The sequence below is a fragment of the Pezoporus wallicus genome, unplaced genomic scaffold (assembly GCF_028554395.1).
Source record: "Pezoporus wallicus isolate ANWC-B61680 ecotype Strahan unplaced genomic scaffold, APGP_CSIRO_Pwel_v1 contig_13784, whole genome shotgun sequence".
NCBI classification, from domain to species: domain Eukaryota; kingdom Metazoa; phylum Chordata; class Aves; order Psittaciformes; family Psittacidae; genus Pezoporus; species Pezoporus wallicus.
Window position 1 is genome coordinate 473,181 of NW_026642372.1, and position 16,820 is coordinate 490,000.

The following is a 16,820-nucleotide window of genomic DNA, read 5'->3' on the forward strand; positions in this document are numbered from 1 at the left end:
TATCACAACAAGCCCTTCTTTTAGTATATTTGTAGTTGAACTTCCATACAATGTTTGTCTAAACTTCCCAACTGAAACGTGCACGGAAGAGCTACGCAGACATTTTCCTTTGCGAAACTGAAAGTAGCCTCTACAACTGCTTCTAGGATTCAATACTTGTCCTTAGTAGTATGTGATCTTTTAAAAAACAAACAAACCAAACAAAACAAAAAAAAAAACAATACTAGTAATTATAAATAAAATTTCAGAAGAAAGTGCCAAAATGGATTTGCTGGTGCAGCCGCAGTCCTAACTTTGTAATTCCTTGGTGAAAAAACGACTGCTGAATGTGAATAGTAGGTCTTTTACAGCAAAGGCCCAATCTCCCGTCATTTGGCCCTTCTCTGACTTTTTTATATTCTCAATAAGACAAGCTTTTGTGGCAATGTTCAATATGGACAATCAGGACAGCCTTATAAAGGGATTGAGAAGGGCACACAAAGGGCTGCGGCAGCATCAAAGCAAGCCCGGCAGCACAATAGAGATGACATTTTTACATCCCAGGGCTGGGGCGGGCGAGGACTGAATACTGTGTCCATAGCGGTGTCAGTAAACAATGAACGAAGTGGGAAAGGGGTGAAAACACAAGTCAAAATCTTTTTATTGAAGCCCCCTACACATTCATTGGGCATTTTCAGCCCTGCATTTGAAAGCTCTTCCATTTACTTACTCTCAGGATTCCCCTATTTAACTAACTGACTGATGATGGCTCCATTTTGATATATGAAGAAAAGAATGGGAATGCTTCCTAAAGTGAATATATTAATTCATGAGATTTAATTACATTTTATTGGCAGTAAAGAAAATATTAGCTGCATGGTGCCATTCTTAAAGGGACACTGCCATCTTTAACACCACCTTTAAGAACTGTGTTTAAGAAGCGCCAGCCTTACCTGCAGTAATAGTCCTGCCTCTGATTCTTGGAAGCAATGTTTTTATTTTAGTTCACCAGTTTCCCAAGTTAGTTTGGTTTTGGTTTGGTTTTGGGTTATTTTTCCATAACAAAACCAGGCTGGGTTGTTGTGTTTAGCTGATTTCTCTTTCAATTTCCCGTGCCCAAGCTCTTGATGTGGTTCAGCATGAGCATGGAAAGTTTAAAACTGTAAGATTTAACCCTGATCATTTAGCCAGTTCAGGTCATCTAAGCAGCTACACCAGATGCCAGCAGGGCAGACACAAGCCCTTAAACTTCCTTTTCCTGGTATTTTTTTCCTGGAATTACACGTAAGTCTTTCTGTTAGTATCAGGCTATGATTTAGTACACCAAAGGTAATCTGTCTATATAGAACAAATTTCTGGCATCGTCTTCTGTAGGAATCATTTGCAGAAGTCTCCACCTGAGAGCACCACACTAGCATCACTGTTCAATAGCCATTTCAAGTGTCCTTTTTCATTAAACTATTTTGGAATGGGGCTGGTCTAATCTCCTAGTGAAGCTCTATCTCTCTCGGAAGTTAGACTGCAATAGAGAAAATGAATGTTTTACTCCTTGTATCTAATTTCATATTATACCTATGTTTTTAGGCACTTAAATTTTACTGCTAACACATGTTGAGTATTGCATACTCTAGTGTGAATTATACTAATGATCACTGAGAAATTCAATTGAGAGATTCACATATTTGAGAGAAAGGGACAGATTATATTTTCACTGTTTTGCTTGAAAATAAGTATATATTAATGTATTAAAATAAAACCTTTAGTTTATGCATATCCAGTAAGTAATTTTATTCCAGCCTGCCTAGCTGGCCTACTGACATGAATTTTCACCAGTGCTAAAAATAATGAGGAATCCAAGTGACACACATTTGTGGCTAGGAGTGCCATCGGATCCCTTGACCTAATTGAGCATGCCTACACACCTTAAAGTGTTTTGCATAACCAACTTAGACAGCAGGAACATTTCCAACCAGATTGATTGACATATTTTATTTCTAACTTAAGCTTAATCATTACCAAGAATGATTCATTTATACCTTTCAGACTTTAGGAATTGACACAGGAGACAACCAAGCTGCAGACCCCAGTGTAAGCAGTCATGTAAAGGAAAAAAAAATATATTAGTATATAGTTTATTAGCCTACTTAGTTGTGGTGGTTGACGCAATAAAATGGATTAATTAGCTGGTATGGGAGTTACTTTATTTTAGAAAATAAATGTCAAGCTACATTTTTTTGCAGGAAAGGTTTTGTCCTAAATCACTGCTCCACTAAATATTTATCTGAGGTCACATACACAGTCTACAGAAGGTGCCATAAGGTGTGGTTTGACTTTTTTATAAACCAGCTGGACAAGATCTCATCTCCCAGCAATAACCACATTGACTCTCAAACTGAGAGAGTTCCCAGATTTTAAGGCATAAAGTACCTTCAGATAAATACCAGCATTTTGCAAATGCCATGTGTTAAACAGGAACAAAGTCTAATAGAATAGACTGCAATAAAAGTGCTATTTCCAGCATGTGTGTATGTGGCTGCTCTACGCTGAAAATGTCCTTTAGCACTTTTTAACCATATTCTCTAGTGTGTCAGCAAAGAGACTCCATCAGAGTATTTAACATTGCTAGGAGCAAAGGAATAAAGTGGAGTCACTGTTGATTATTACTCATTAGCCACAAGGACATCCACTTAACATGTGAATAAATGAATGACACCATGTCCTAATGGAAATGGCCTCAGTGTACCTTTAAGCAAAATGTTGTTTAATATCTTCCATTTGCTGAATAGTAAAGAGGCCTGTTGGACATGCACAGTTAGCAAGCAGCCATTGTTGCTTTGTTCCAATTTCAGCATTTAATAAAAAAAAATGTTGTCTTGACTGCAGCAAAGATGAGCCTAAAAACCCTGGGTGGCAGCACAGTCTTGTCCTCATTCTGCACATCCATAATTTCACCGACATCCTAAATGGTTAATACCCATAAAGCAAATGAAGCCATAGAAGGTACATGTTCTTCATTATTCTGCTTTACATTCAAACAAATGAAACAAAGAACATCTGATATCATTATTGGTTTTCTTAGATGAAACACAAGGAAGCTATAAGCCTTAATTTTCTTATTACCATTTGTTAACAAGGAAGATAACACTCTCAAAAGTACTTGATTAGGGCTCCCTTTGATTTGTATCCTATTATGATTTCTAAGGCTTTTTTTATTATTATTACTTTAGTACACTGATGGTTCTGATCAAAGTGATAAAAGAAGGTATTTTAAAAGTGTAAGTACTAACTATACAGGTAAACCACACAGTCAGAACAGCATCTTGAACTCTGCTGTGCTGAAGCACACTTTGGGAAACAAGTCACAGCCGAGATTTACGTTGCTGCCCGGAAAGCTGGTGGTAGTAGCTGAAGGAGCCCTTTTTCCTCCAGACCCTTGCAGCAGGAACTTACACCGCTCACAACTTTTCTGTTTGTTTACAGTATAGCTACTGAGGACAGCTGCAAGGATAATAGTGAATATATATTCTATTTCACATCTCTAAATACTCATGATCACACTCCTTACAGAATATGTTTGTTCTTACAGGGGGTAAACCAGCTTTAACTATCTAAGGAAAATATCAGCAAGCACATTAGCTGATGTGAAAGATTTGGGGGGATGTATTTTAACACATAGTCTGATGCCTGACTGTGGAAATTGCACTGGATCTTTCCCTTACTCTTGCAATTTTGCCTGCAGAACAGTTGGCTGTACTGGAGGCAGCTCACTGGCATTTCCCAGCTCACAGGGCTTTCTCCCGTACTGTCCCCAGGCTGTGATGGGCACTGGCTGCAGTGAATGGGAAGGCTGACATGGCCGCTACACCCGGCCAGCGGCTTCCCGCAGAAGTGGGTCTGACAAGTTGGAAGTCTCTTTCTCCTGCCTTCTCCTCCTCCTCATCGGCGCGTCCTCCGGCCCCGCGCAGACGGGGAGCGAGAGGGAGATGATTACATCAATCAGTGTCAGGTCTGGGAGCTGTGATTTATGAATATGCATAATGAGCTCTCACCTTTGAGAAGGACTAGCGAGGGAGATAATTGATTAGACAGGAAAAGAGCAGCCAACAGAGGGAGAGGGAGAGAGGCCTCTCTGCACCGTCGCGGGCAGGCCTGGCTGGGGCTCCATCGAGGCTGTCAAGCTGTGAGAGTGATTTCTAAAACAAAAAAATATGCGTAGGATTTTTAATGTTTTGTTGAAACATGCATAACAAAATGTTTCCTCACAAAATTAATGAGAATTTTCTCCACATTAGGGAAACCAGGCAAGCACAAAGGCTGCTTTCCCCCCGCAGGGAAACCAAGTTCTCACTTCCAGAATCCAAAGGGGCTGCTTTCCCATGGCTACCACACAGCTGCCGCTTCTGCTGGAGCATCTCTGCCGTTCAGGCCGAAGGGAGAGGGCTCTGCGGGGACAGGGAGCTCAGGGTCTCTGCTGCAAAAGCAAAGGAGCCTTTAATGGAGCCGGAAAGCTGGGGATGCAATTGTTTTCCCATTGTGGTCTCATTATTTCTTCCCTCCTTTTTAAGCATCTGTCTGGCCACTGTGTGAAAGTTTCTATGGAAAACCCACCAGGATGTCCAGAGGAAGGGGATGTGGATATTTGCCTCTAGCTTTCTTTCCCCCGACCCCTCCCATTTTACATGTTATTAACCTTTTTTTTTTTTTTCCTTCAGCAAGAACTGGCTAAGGGAAACGCAGGGATACAAAGTGCAGAGGGACTGGGCAAAATTTACATGAGAAACAATCCGTTTTCTAACCACCCACCCACAGAGTTTTACCCTCGTTTCAGGAGCCTATCGGAGCGAAAGAGGGGAACAGTTCCTGGCAGAAAAACAGCTGGACAGGCAGTGAGAAGGCAAACACCGCTTCAAGGGTGAGCTGTGGCCAGAGAGGACGTATGGGGAGAGGAAGGGGATAGGGTGGGGAGAAAGGAGAGATGCCAACACTGATGCCAACTTTGGGGGTCCCTTCCCTGGCCTCCCCAGAGGTCCAGGGCTGGCTCGGCTGCAGCCATCCACCACTACCCACAGCTGGAGAGGCTGCAGGCATGCACCAGGCCAGGGTTCTCCCCACCCCAGTGTCTACCAGGAAGAATATTAGTCGGGAAATTTTAAAACACGCATGTAAAACGTGTGTATACACGCACGCATATATATACTGTAAACATTTATATAAATCTTATCACTTATAAACGCCTAGGATTTAAAATGTAGTTTATCGGCCTAGTGCAACCCAATCCTATAAATAATACATTCCTATCACTATGACCTCAAAATGTCAATACCGCACAGCCCTGTGCATTTGCATATCTTGTACTGTCTAAACTTGAAGCATGTCAGCTATGTGCTTCTGTTTGTACTTTAACTTCATTTTAACTCTTGCTTCCTAGCTCCCACCACCCTCCCCCTTCACAGGGTCTGTCATCCAAACGAGAAAAGCACGAGGTATTTAATTACTACCTCTGTAATTATGCCATTGCCAGGCCTGTAAGGAGAAGAAAGGGGGATGGGAGGGGGCATCCTCCCCGGAGATGCTAAGGAAGAGCCTGGGCTCAGAAGCCAAATGGAGCCGGGCTGCCCGTCCTGCCTGCCCAGGCTATCCCTCCAGCGGGGGTGCGGGACGAGAGCAGCCGTCCGCAGGTACCGACTGATGGTAAATGGGGAATAGAGGAAGGGAGATGAAGGGAAGGGGGGCAGCCCCTTTCCCCCAGCAACAGTCCCCCTGGCATGGTTTTCAGTTGACTGCGAGGCCGCGGGGCCCGGGTCCTCCTCCATCCCCTGCCAGCAGCCACCGCCGCCTGGAGCTGCCGGACCTTTCTGTATAGGGCTCATTTCCAGCATTTTGTTGAGGAAATGCGGCGGCGAGGAAGATGCAGCTCTCAAGGCAGGCCAGTGGAGGGGCAGCCGGCATCTCCCGGGACCGGGGGACGCAGGACATGCAGACCGCCCGGCGTGGCGCGGAGCGCAGCAAAGGTGCCTCCCGCTGTGTGCAAACCCGCGGGAAGGAGGGACATGTCTTTCGCCGGCCCCGGGCAACCCGCTTTGTCCCTGACAGCCCTGTCTCCTTCAACGGTACGGCGGGCCCTGGGAGAGCCCCTAAAATCTGCCCCTTGGGCTGCAGGAGAAGGAAATACCGCAGCCCCACTACGGCACTGCCGACCCCCGAAGTTTCCTCTCGGTTAACCCCTTCCGCGCCTCGAGGGGGCTGGAGACTGGCACCTGGTAACCAGGTGTTCGGGGCAGACGATGGATCTCCGGCGGCTCGCCGCGGGCTGGGTCCCGGAGCCGTCCCGGCTGCAGGGCACTGCCCACGGATCTGCCCACGTTGACCGCAGCGCAGCCGCCCCGCCATCACCGACCGCGGGGCACCGGCACCTGCAGGGGGCGCTGTGGCTCCAGCGTTCGGCCTCGCTGCCGCCGCAGGAGGAGCGACCCTGGGCTGGCCCTGCCGCAGGGAGACCGAGACCGAGACGGACCCGGACCGGGACGAGCCCCTCCCGCCGCGGACTAAACAGGCACCAGCGGCGGAGGGAGAGGTGGGCCGGCAAAAATAACTCCATGGGTGGGAGCAGAGAGTGTAGTCAAAGTGGCAACAGTTTATTTATTAGCCAAAAATATATACTTTCTTGTACAATTTGGTTCACACGTATGTACATTTTTACTGTATGTACAAAAACAAACAACAACAACCAAAAAAAAAAAATCGAAACACCTATTTCTCACTGGACTTCCAAAAAACCTCACATACTCAGCTAATCCAGGTGGTAGTACAGAAGCGGGTATATTTTTTTTTTCCTTTTTAGTTTTAATATACGGACATGCTTACAAGTTGTAACTATACAGAGATTATTTTTTTTGTTTTGTTTTTACAGTCATTACAACAACAATTACAAAAAATTAACTATGATGATGACAACGCCGATAGAACCATAGCGGCATCAAGTTGGTTCTGGGGCCTGGAAAAAAATGACACAGAAAAAAAATATGTATTTAATAAGATTTCTAGTCATATGGGGCTGGCACGGTATTTCTAACTGTAGGTAGGGCTGGTTTTGTTGTTGTTGTTGTTATGGGTTTAAAAATAGGTTTCTAAATATATAAAGTTTTCGGAGTGACTTATAGCAAATTTATTTAGCTACGAATATCCCCGTGGTTTTGCTCATCAGGCGAGCAATTGATTTCAGTGGCTGCGAGGCCAAGCTCAGAGCGGCAAGGTTCAACCCCTTCAGGTCTTCTACTCGTTGGGGCTTATTTTAGCTTCTATTATTATTGTTGTTATTATTATAGCCGGTTCCGTCCCGCCGCCTTTGCGCTGCTGCGTTTCTCCGCACCGTTTCTCCGGTGCTAGGGGAGGCGGGCACCGGCCGTCCAGGGTCTCTCCCCCCGGCCCCAAGCACAGGAGCCGAGGCCCCGGGCGCGGGTCGGCCGGCCCGCGGGCATCGCTCCCGAGGAGCGGACGGCAAAGGAAAGAAAAAGAGCGTATCGGAATAACCCACCACACACGCAGAAGAAGGACAAGAAACCGCTCTGGGAGAAGAACTAAAGACGCGGAGAAAATAAGCTAACCGTTTACAACTCCCTCTACATATCCTTAGAAGACAGAGGAAGCAATCCCTTACCACCTCTGCACTGGCTGGAAAGCTGTCTTTATTAACTTTTTCTCTACTTCCAAGGCACTACATCGATCTAAAAAAAAAAAAAAAAAAAAAGAGAAGGAAAAAAAAAACACAGAAAAAAAAAGTGTTCCTTTACAATCCCCATTTTAAATCCCCATTTTATTCACTCCTATCCCTGAATTAAGCCTCTAGACTTAAGATCTCTTCTCGGCAAGTTGCAAATACGACAAAGCGACTGCTTTGCTGCAGGAGTGACCGTCAAAGAGAACCCGAACCGACCCCGGAGCAAGCCTTGCGGCCCGGTCCTTCCGCAAAGACGATTTGAGCAGCAACAACAACAGCAACAAAAGTTACATCCGTCGGAGGAAGGTAACGCCGGGGGTGTGAGACTAACCTGGCGGAGGCCCCCCCTGTCGCCGCCGCTGCACCAGGGGGCCCCGCGGCCGCCCGCCCTCCACCACCTGCTCCCCGACGGCTGCGCCGGGCAGGGGCCACCGTGAGAAACCGGCGGGGACTTCCGCGCCGCTCCGCGCAGCACCGCCGAACCCCCCGCGGTGGCTGCCGGCCCGAACCCGTCCCCGGCGCGTCCCTCAGCGGTCACCTGCTCCGGCGGGCTCCGCGCTCTGCGCCTGGGCCGCGGGCCGCGGGAAGGTGGCGGCGGGGGGAGCGGCGGGAGCTGCCCCCAGCCCCAGGAGGTGGGGGGTGTTCAGTAAGGCCAGCGGGTGGGGGGCCGGGTGGTGATGGTGGTGGTGGGCCGGGAAGGCGCGGTTGGTCCAGTTGGAGAACTTGCTCAGGGGGCAAGAGGAGACGAGTCTGTGGGGCGGCGGCGGAGGGGGCAGCGGCAGCGGGGCGGCTGCGGGCGGGGAGCCGCCGCCGGGAGACTTGCGGGGGTTGTCCGGGCTGGTGGCCGTCTCAGCCAGCGACCAGATCTTGGGCTTCGGCAGGGTACCGGCCAAAGCGCCGTCCGTCGGGGAGGAGGCGGCGGAGGAAGAGGCAGAGGAGGGGGGCGAGAGCTGGTGGTGCGGCTGCTGCAGGGGCGGCTTGAGGGGCTCCAGGGCTGCGGAGGGGAGCTCGCACTTGTGATGGTGATGATGGTGGTGGTGGAGGTGGTGGTGGCGGAGATGGTGCGGCTCCCCCTCGGCGGCCTTGACGAAGCGCTCCTCGGAGCTGGGCAGGTCCTCGAAGCCCTCGGAGCCCTCCGAGTCGGTCTTGGAGTCGGAGTGCAGGAGGTCGGCGTCCTGCAGCTCGTCCTCCAGGTCGTCCTTGTTGCTCTCGATGTTCTCGGTGTCGATGTTCTCCAGGTCGATCTCTTCCTCGTCCTCCCGCTTGTCCTCTTCCCCCTCGTGATCGCTCCCGTAGGAGTTGCCCTCCTCGTCCGTTCTGCTTCGGGGGGCCCAGGTCATTTTGTTCTCCTTTTTGAGCCTCCGCCGTGCATTGGCGAACCAGGTGGAGACCTGGGTGAGGGTCATTTTGGTGATGATAGCCAGCATGATCTTCTCGCCCTTGGTGGGGTAGGGGTTTTTCCGGTGCTCGTTGAGCCAGGCCTTGAGGGTGCTGGTGCTCTCCCGGGTGGCATTCTTGGGCCGCGACGGGTCCCCGAACTGGTACTGCCCGTAGGGGTAGAAGGCGGGGTGGTGGTGGGGGAAAGCTGCGTGCTGCACCCCCGGGCTCTCCTTCAGCTCGTACTGGGCGCCCTGCAGCAAGAGGGAAGGGGGCGGCCCGGATAAGACGGTGCTTTGGGCCCGGCCCGGGGCCCCTCCATCCCGCCGCCGTTACGGGTAGCGCGAACGCCAGGCCGAGCTGTCTCCCGCGCCGCGGAACTCCCCGGCCCCGCTGCGGCAGCCAGGGCCGCGCCGGCTACGCCGCGACCGAGGCGCGGAGCCCGTAGGGGAAGACCCGGCTCCCCAGGTGCGTGTGAGCAGCGGGGCCGCCGGCAGCCGGGGCCGGTCACCGCAGCTGTCAAGCCCTCCGGGCAGAGGAGGGGGCGCGGGGTTGCTGCACCGGCCCTGCCCCTCTTCGGCCGCGCTCCCGGGGTCGGGTAGCGATAAAGCCCCATCTCCCCTGACAGCCCTCCCGGCGGCCCCCCTGCCCTAACCCCAGCGCTAACCGTGCCCGGGCTGCCCCCGACCGGAGCGTCCCGGGTAGCGAGGGCGAGCCCCTGGGGAGCCTCTTACCAGCTGGGGGAAGATGGGCAGCTCGGCGGCGTAGGGCAGGAACGCTCCGTAGCTCTGGGCGGCGGCAGCAGCGGCGGCGTAGGGCGCGCTGTACATGGAGGAGAGCACGTTGGAGAGAGTCCCGGACGGGGCCAGCTCGGCGCCGCTGCGAGAGCCGCCGCTCCCCGGGCGCTCCGCTGGGTAAATCGGCCTGATGTACTGGTAGCCCAGCTGGGGGAAAGACATGGTGTGGGAGCGGGGGCAGGGGAGGGGGGAAAGGAGGAGGGGGGGAGAAAAGAGGAAGAAGGGAAAGAAAAGGGAGAAAGTAGCAGGGCCGGCAGCGGAGGAGGGAGCCGGGTCGCTTGCCCTCGCCGGCCGCCCACACTTTCAGCGCCTCCTGCAAACTCCGGTGGACATGGAGGGGGGAACCGGGGATGCGCGGAGGCCGCGGGCTCCCTCCTGCCTTCGGCCGCCGCGGTAAACGATCCGATCGCTTCTTTCTTCTCTCAGTTTTCCTATTGATCTGAGTGGACCCAGGTCAGGTCCTAACAGATTGCCTGAGATTATTGGGACTCTGGGCTCTGATTGACATTTCTAGTCTCTCACAAGCCCCTCCTATTTCTTTTAAGTCTCTCTCTCCCTCTGCTTCCCTCTCTCTCTCATGCCCAAAGCTCGCTCTCGCCGGGTTTGTCACTAGCTGCTGCCCCCCCCCCCCTCCTTCTTTTTTTTTTTTTCTTCCTAAATCTGTTTACTGACGTCGCGATCTTTTATTTGAGTTGCTTTCAAATCTCGTTTTAGCGATCGCCAATCAGTTGTGTGTTTTACAAAGGTTTAACCCTGCCTCATGGTATTCTAATTATATAGAGATAGATTTAGATATAATTTCGTTCATAGCACACACCCCCCCCCCCCCCCCTTCCCACCAGAGAGTAGGAAGCCAGGGTGTCAGTTGTGAACGGCGCACCGGAGGAACAGGAAAAAGTTGTGACATTTAAAAATAAACCCCCTCTCTCTCTAGTCCCCCTGCTCAGGTCTTCAAATTTACAGCCTTTCCTTGGCGGAGTTCCTTTTGTTTTCTTTATTAAGATATTCCCTCCTATCCTTCCCCCTATCCGGCCCTGGCGAGGGTTACATCTCCTGATACAGATTTAGAAGTCTATTAGATTTTTCTCAAAAAATTTGCATTTCCAGAGCCACCTTGAAAAGTTTCCTAATGTACTGAATCTTTAAAGAGCTCTCTACGTTTTGTCTGGGCTAACAGTGGGCAGATACAGTGGAAAAGCTAAGTTAATTTTCCTCCTAATAAGGGACTTCAAAGAGTTGTAGGTCACAATTTTACATCAAAGGCAGAAAAGAAGGCAAATTAAAATCTTAACAAAGGAGAGACGGGAGCAGCCCTCTGGGCCATTAGTAAATAAGTGGTGTGAAAAAAGGGACAATGACAGGCACTGGAATTAAACTCATTAACACCTTTTTGTCTTGGTGTGAAATCTCTAATTAGGAAATTTATGATCATTTTGCTTATTCCCTCTGTTCTGAATCACTACAAGGCTTAGAAAGTAGTACTTGGTACGTGCAACACTTGCAAAGGGAGCAGTAGCACAGGCTTCTAAGGAGCTATTGGGAAGAAGTCAAGATACGTTTTAATTACCGAGTAAGATTTTCTTTTTTTAACGATCAACACCTTTTAAATTACGGTTTGGTTATTTTCTTTTTCCTCCCCCCATTTTTTTCTTTTTTTTTTTCCTTCGCTTTTTCGTCCCCCTCCTTTTTCTGAAACCAGCGTATGAGTTGCAAATTAGCATTTTAAGAGTAGTTAAAACCCAGTGCAATCACGGAGCGTCCGTGGCGAGCACGGGAGCTCTCTGTTCCGCTCCCGCAGCTGCCTGGACCGTGAGGAGTTCAAGCAACCTGCGACTGCGGGCAGGGCTAAGCGGCCCTGAGCCTGCCACCTTTATCTGCCCCTTCAAACACCTCATGCTTTAACACAAAATAAAGTTTGAAGGGTCTTTGGAAAAGTTGAGGCTGGAGAAGCCTCATTCACCATATTCCCCTCTCTTCCTAAATGCTCTCTGGATTTATTGCCTTTAAAATGTGATTTAGGTACAAAATAACCCACTGTGCCCACAGTATGGATTTTTATAACTACATTTCTTTAAAAATGAAATTCATGTCAGATTATGCAGTTAAGGGAATCGACCTTGATAGCTTGCTATAATAAAACTGTATCAGCTTGTAATAAATGCGGATTACGGCAAAGCAAGATCCAGAATTAAAATTCCCTGAATCAATATATGAAAATCTGTAGGAAACATCTCTAATCGTATTAAGTTCATCTTTATAGCATTTCCTATCTGCTAATCTAGTGCAAAAATAACTCTGGGTTGGAATAATTTATTTTTCTTATTCAGCGTCGCTGCTTTTGATAGTCTAATGCGCAGGGGATAACAATATTAAATTCACTTATAAGTTTATTTCTTTTTAACTCGAAGGAAAACAGTGAGCGAACCCCACGTCCTGTTTTCCTTCAAAGGTTGCTGTGTGCAGCGACCGGCGGGGCGGGGGCTGTCACCGAGGGACCACAACTTGGACAAATACATGTCCGGGGGGGAAATGGGGCGAATACGAAAAATCGGGTAAATCAGTCGCCGTTTGAAGCTGTCGCCCAGAGCCAGGCTGAGCCCCTCACGGGTAGGCAGTGCGGCCCACGCGTGTCCCACATCACCGGCCCCTTGTTCCTGGGGTTGCAAGCTTGGCATGGAGTGGCAAATCTGGCGAGGTTGTTTTGTGGTTTCTCAGCAGCAGCACAATCAATACGAGTTTGTTCCCGGGCGGTGGCGGGCAGGGAGCGGGGATCCCGGGGGACAGCCTGGAGAGAGGCACGGGAGAGGAGATATTTATGGGTGAGAATGGGTCCAGGTCAGGGGAAGGGTGAGGGATGGTTTAATGAGCAAGAAATGTATAAGAAACGTAGCCGGACCGAATGGAAGGAAGGAAAAATCTAAAGGGCTGCAGTTCTTGGCTGGGGGAGTGGGAAGAGGAGGGAAGAAAAAAAAAAAACCAAACAAAAAAGGACAAAAATAAAAAAAAAAAAAAAGCGGAGAAGACAGCAAACGCCGGGGAGAGAGGGAGGAGAGCAGAGGAGACAGCTTCCCGGGGCAGGGCTGGGGTTGGAGCCATGTCCACGGCGCTCACTTTCGGCAACGGCTTGTGGGAGGGCGGCTGCGGGGACAGGCCCCTCGGAGCTGGACAGCGGGCGAGGAGCTGGGCCGGGCTGAGCCGTGCGAATGGCGGCGGGAGTGGGAGCAAAGCCCCTTCCCCTCTGAGAGCAGGGGAAAGAGATTTGCCGTGCCGGAGCCGAAGGGGTGTGAGGCGGAGAGGCTGGAGCCGGCTCGTCCCGAGGGCCGGGAGAGCCGCGCAGGGCACGAAGGCCGCCCCCCCCGGGGACCCGGGGCGGCAGAGCGCTCCTTGGCCGGACAGACACGTGTCTTCTGGCCGGGACCTGTCAAAGCCGGGAGAGTGGCTCCTGATTTATTACCCCAAACACACACTCACACCCGTAGCCCGCCCGTCCGCCCTGCCCCCGGCCTCGCCTCCCTCCTCTCCCGTCTGGCTCACACGATGCCGAGCTCAAACCAAACCTCCCTCTGGCTGCAGCTTTCCTGAGTCCGCAGCCGGCTCCTGGGCCAGCCCCGCCGGCAGGAGGGGCCGGGCCGGATACTGCCCGTCCGGTGCCCTGGAACCCAGCCTCGGTGCTCTCCGCTCATGCCGCGCCCCCCTCCGCCAGGTCACTGTAGCGGAGGGGAGCGGGACAGGCCCCGGGAGGTGGCGGCGGCCCGGTGTGTCTCTCTGTGCTGAGGGGCCCGGCTGTGGAGTCGGAGGGTGCTGCTGGGAGCGGCCGGGGAGCTGCTGGCGGCGCGGACAGCGTCCTACGGGGCCAGGGGTGTCGGGACGCGGGTGGCAGCTGCGGCGTGGGGCAGCACACCGGGAACGGGGAAAGGGGAAGACACGTGGGTTTAGGAGGAGAAGGGCCGCAGTTAAAAAAGAGCTTAAAAAAAAAGAGGGAGAGATCAAAGCGCTGGGTAAAAGACTCTTCAAATTACACGTTTGAAGCTTTTCCATAATTCCAAGGCGACAGATAGATAACAAGCTGCACATTCCTTATCACATATGGAATCAATCTGAAAGGAGTCTCTTGATCAGAATCTGGTAATTGTAGTGACATATGATTTGGAAAGAAAACACAATTAATGACCCTTCATGTTAAGGCTTTGGTAGGAGGCCACTGACAGTCCACGCTCTGCAGCCGATGTTAACTTTTTTTTTTTTTAAGTTATTATTATTAGTGCTTAACTATTGAAGGGAGACATTATCGAGCCTCGGAGACTGTTTTGTCTCCGTTCCCGCTGCAGGTTTTTTCAGAAGGGGGAGGAGAAGAGAAGGGGACGGGAGGGCGTGCGTGCCTTTCCTCCCAAGGTTTGGGGAGCTAAAATGATTTAGTACCTTGTCTGTAAATCTAATGGCCTAAGGTGAGAAAAAATACTTCATCTTTTATTATTACCATTTGTGGTGAGCGTTACCAGGAAACAGCAGAACCCGTTTGAAATGGTAAATATATGTATCCATTTAAAACCCATTTTTGCAGAGATTTTTCCAAAGCGAAATAAAGCGAATCATGCCCAATCCCATTTTCTAGCGCCCTCTGACCATGGATCCGATGCCCTTTCCCGGGCGCTGGAACCGCTGTGGAACTCCTGGGTGCTGGGGGAGGCCGCAGTGGGTGCTTCGGGGCTGTTCCTGTGACACGCATCCTGTGATGTTGGGAGAGGAGGGAGCGACGTTTTTAAAAGCTTTACCCTTGTCATTAAAAAGGTAATGGCTTTGGTTTAGAAGGGAGAGGTTCATTTGAAGGTTATAAAGCATACACTTTAATAGGATCGAAGTGAAATTAGTTAATAAGAAAATGCTGGCCAGAAGCTCTCCGGGCTTTTAAGTGCTCTCCAGGCCATTTAGGGAAATTGAATAAGAACAGACTCCGTTACCTGCAGCTCCAACTATTATCTCCAGTTCTGCTTAGAGGCGAGAAGGGAAAAATAGTGCCTGAGAGACCTGAAGTCCCATACACCTCCTGCCAGCCAATTTCTTTGAGAAATAATGTCCCTTTTCTGCTCGTAACTGTGTTCTCTTCCTTCTTCCGCTTTTAAGCAGACCAGACTGCACTATGTGTACCACAAGGGGGTAAGCAAAGGTAAGGGGCCATCAGCAGATGCTCACGGCTCCGGGCGCAGCTCTGAAGAGCAGCCTCCTCCCTGCCTGGGCAACGCTGGCCTCTTAGTGTTGTTTTTTCCCTTTCATTAATCTGAATGCTTTCCCCCCACCATCACCACCATTGTGGTGCTTTGCTGATTTGCGTTCGGACCGTTGCCAATAGGTCAGTATATTGTGTTACACAACTTCCTATCTACTCCCTTTCTCCTTCCCTTTAAACTTTATAGTTTTTAGAGGTGTTAATAAAACCTTTCCTTTGGTAAATCGTTCATTAGAAACCCCACCGAAACCTGGAAAGACTTCAGAAGAAGAAAAAAAAAAAATATGCAGCGCTCAGGAATGAGAGGTTGGGAGAAGGCTTTTGTCCAAAAAAACGCATAATTGCTATGAATCTTAGGAAACATTAATCTTTATAGGAATTTGTGATTCATATCTGTGGTTTGACCGTTCAGTTGATTTACAATCTGTTAGTGCGATTCACTAATTTTATGCCAATGTATTTTATGCACCCGGTTAGACTTTCCATCGCCCCTCAGAGCGAGTGGCTTTCGTACCCTGCGGGTGTCAGCATAGCCCTCAGCCCGGCTCCGCAGGGATTTTCGCCGCTCTCCGCAGCAGCGGGAAGTGGACTCAAAGTCCTCACAACTCTGGGAAATTTCCCCTCACCATTTCCGTCACACCTTTCCCAGCCGGCAACTCCGGCGTTTATAGACCGGGCAGCCCCTTTACATCCCGCCCCGAGCCTCTGCCTTCCTCCGCTGCTGCGGGATGCGCGCTGCTCCCACACCGGCTCCGACGGAAGGGCTGCAGCCTTTGCAAGATGAAGATACCCTGGGTTCCTCCAGTTTTACCAGTGGGGTAAACGCAGATGGTTCCCCTGCCGCTGCTCCGTTCCTGGGTACGCAGCAGCTCCCCGCAGGGGCTCCCGCAGCCCTGGCCACTGACCCACCCCCCGGGCCTTTCCCCCGGGACGGGGCCTCCTCGGCTTCCCGGTGGGTTCCCCCCCGACCCTCATCCCTTGTAACCAGACCGCCGGGAGGGGCTCTTCCTCAGGGAAGGGGACGGTGCATTTGCCGTGGGGGGCCTGGACGTGTCGGAGAAAGCTACCCGAGGCACGATTCTGGTGTATGCATGGAAGCAAAGCGGAGCATTCCCCGGGTGGGGTGTTCCTGCAGTCCCTTGCCGCCGCCTGGGAGAGCCGGGGATGCGGACAGACTCTTGTAATTTGTAACTGGGCTTATTAGCTGGAGGGGAAAACACGAGCAGAGAAAAGGAGCAGCAGCTTCACTGAAGAGAACACTGCGCGGAGTCTGATTTTGTGACACAATCATTAATTACTACAGTATTAATTACTATTTTTCCAAAATAGTCCCTGCCCGGAAGGGCTTGCAGCCCACATATGCTGTGTAATGATACTCTGGTCCCACATTAGGTCCCAGGTAGCGTTTACAAATGGCAACACCCACAATATCAAAGCCGGTCATCTCGCAGCCTGAGATTTTCTGTCCCATCGGCCTGGGTAGGATGATTTTGACACACATAAAATACATTTAAATATCAAAGTCTTTGTTCACGTTCATATTCCGCCAAACTTTTAGATCGCGATGGTGTAACTACTTTATTTGCTCTTCATCCCACGGATGCTGCCTTATATCAGTAACAAACAAGCATTGATTTTATGGTAAAGTCACTTTGGGAAGGGAATGAGTAACTTCAGGCAGTGCTATCACTGTATTACATGGAAATGGCCCAGGTAACAAGATGAA

At 50.6% G+C, this 16,820-nt stretch overlaps 1 protein-coding gene and 1 long non-coding RNA gene across 3 annotated transcripts in view; one reads left to right on the forward strand and one right to left on the reverse strand.

The window, feature by feature from the left end:
• Window positions 1-6,593: 6,593 nt before the first annotated feature.
• On the reverse strand, window positions 6,594-10,172 carry IRX3 (iroquois homeobox 3). Of its 2 annotated transcripts, XM_057429572.1 has the most exons (4): window positions 9,808-10,172; window positions 8,235-9,327; window positions 7,637-7,703; window positions 6,594-6,973 (listed from the first exon to the last, which is right to left on the reverse strand). In XM_057429572.1, exons 1-4 carry the CDS (start codon window positions 10,030-10,032, stop codon window positions 6,919-6,921), a joined length of 1,440 nt encoding a protein of 479 aa, XP_057285555.1. In that variant the 5' UTR covers window positions 10,033-10,172; the 3' UTR covers window positions 6,594-6,918. The 2 variants fall into 2 exon arrangements, with proteins under 2 accessions (XP_057285555.1, XP_057285554.1); XM_057429571.1 differs by lacking the exon at window positions 7,637-7,703.
• A 1,387-nt stretch (window positions 10,173-11,559) lies between these two features.
• LOC130610029 (uncharacterized) overlaps window positions 11,560-16,820 on the forward strand; it is a 9,475-nt gene continuing 4,214 nt past the window's right edge. The window contains exon 1 of the long non-coding RNA XR_008974944.1: window positions 11,560-12,422. This is a non-coding gene — a long non-coding RNA (uncharacterized LOC130610029). The remainder of the gene's footprint in view (window positions 12,423-16,820) is intronic.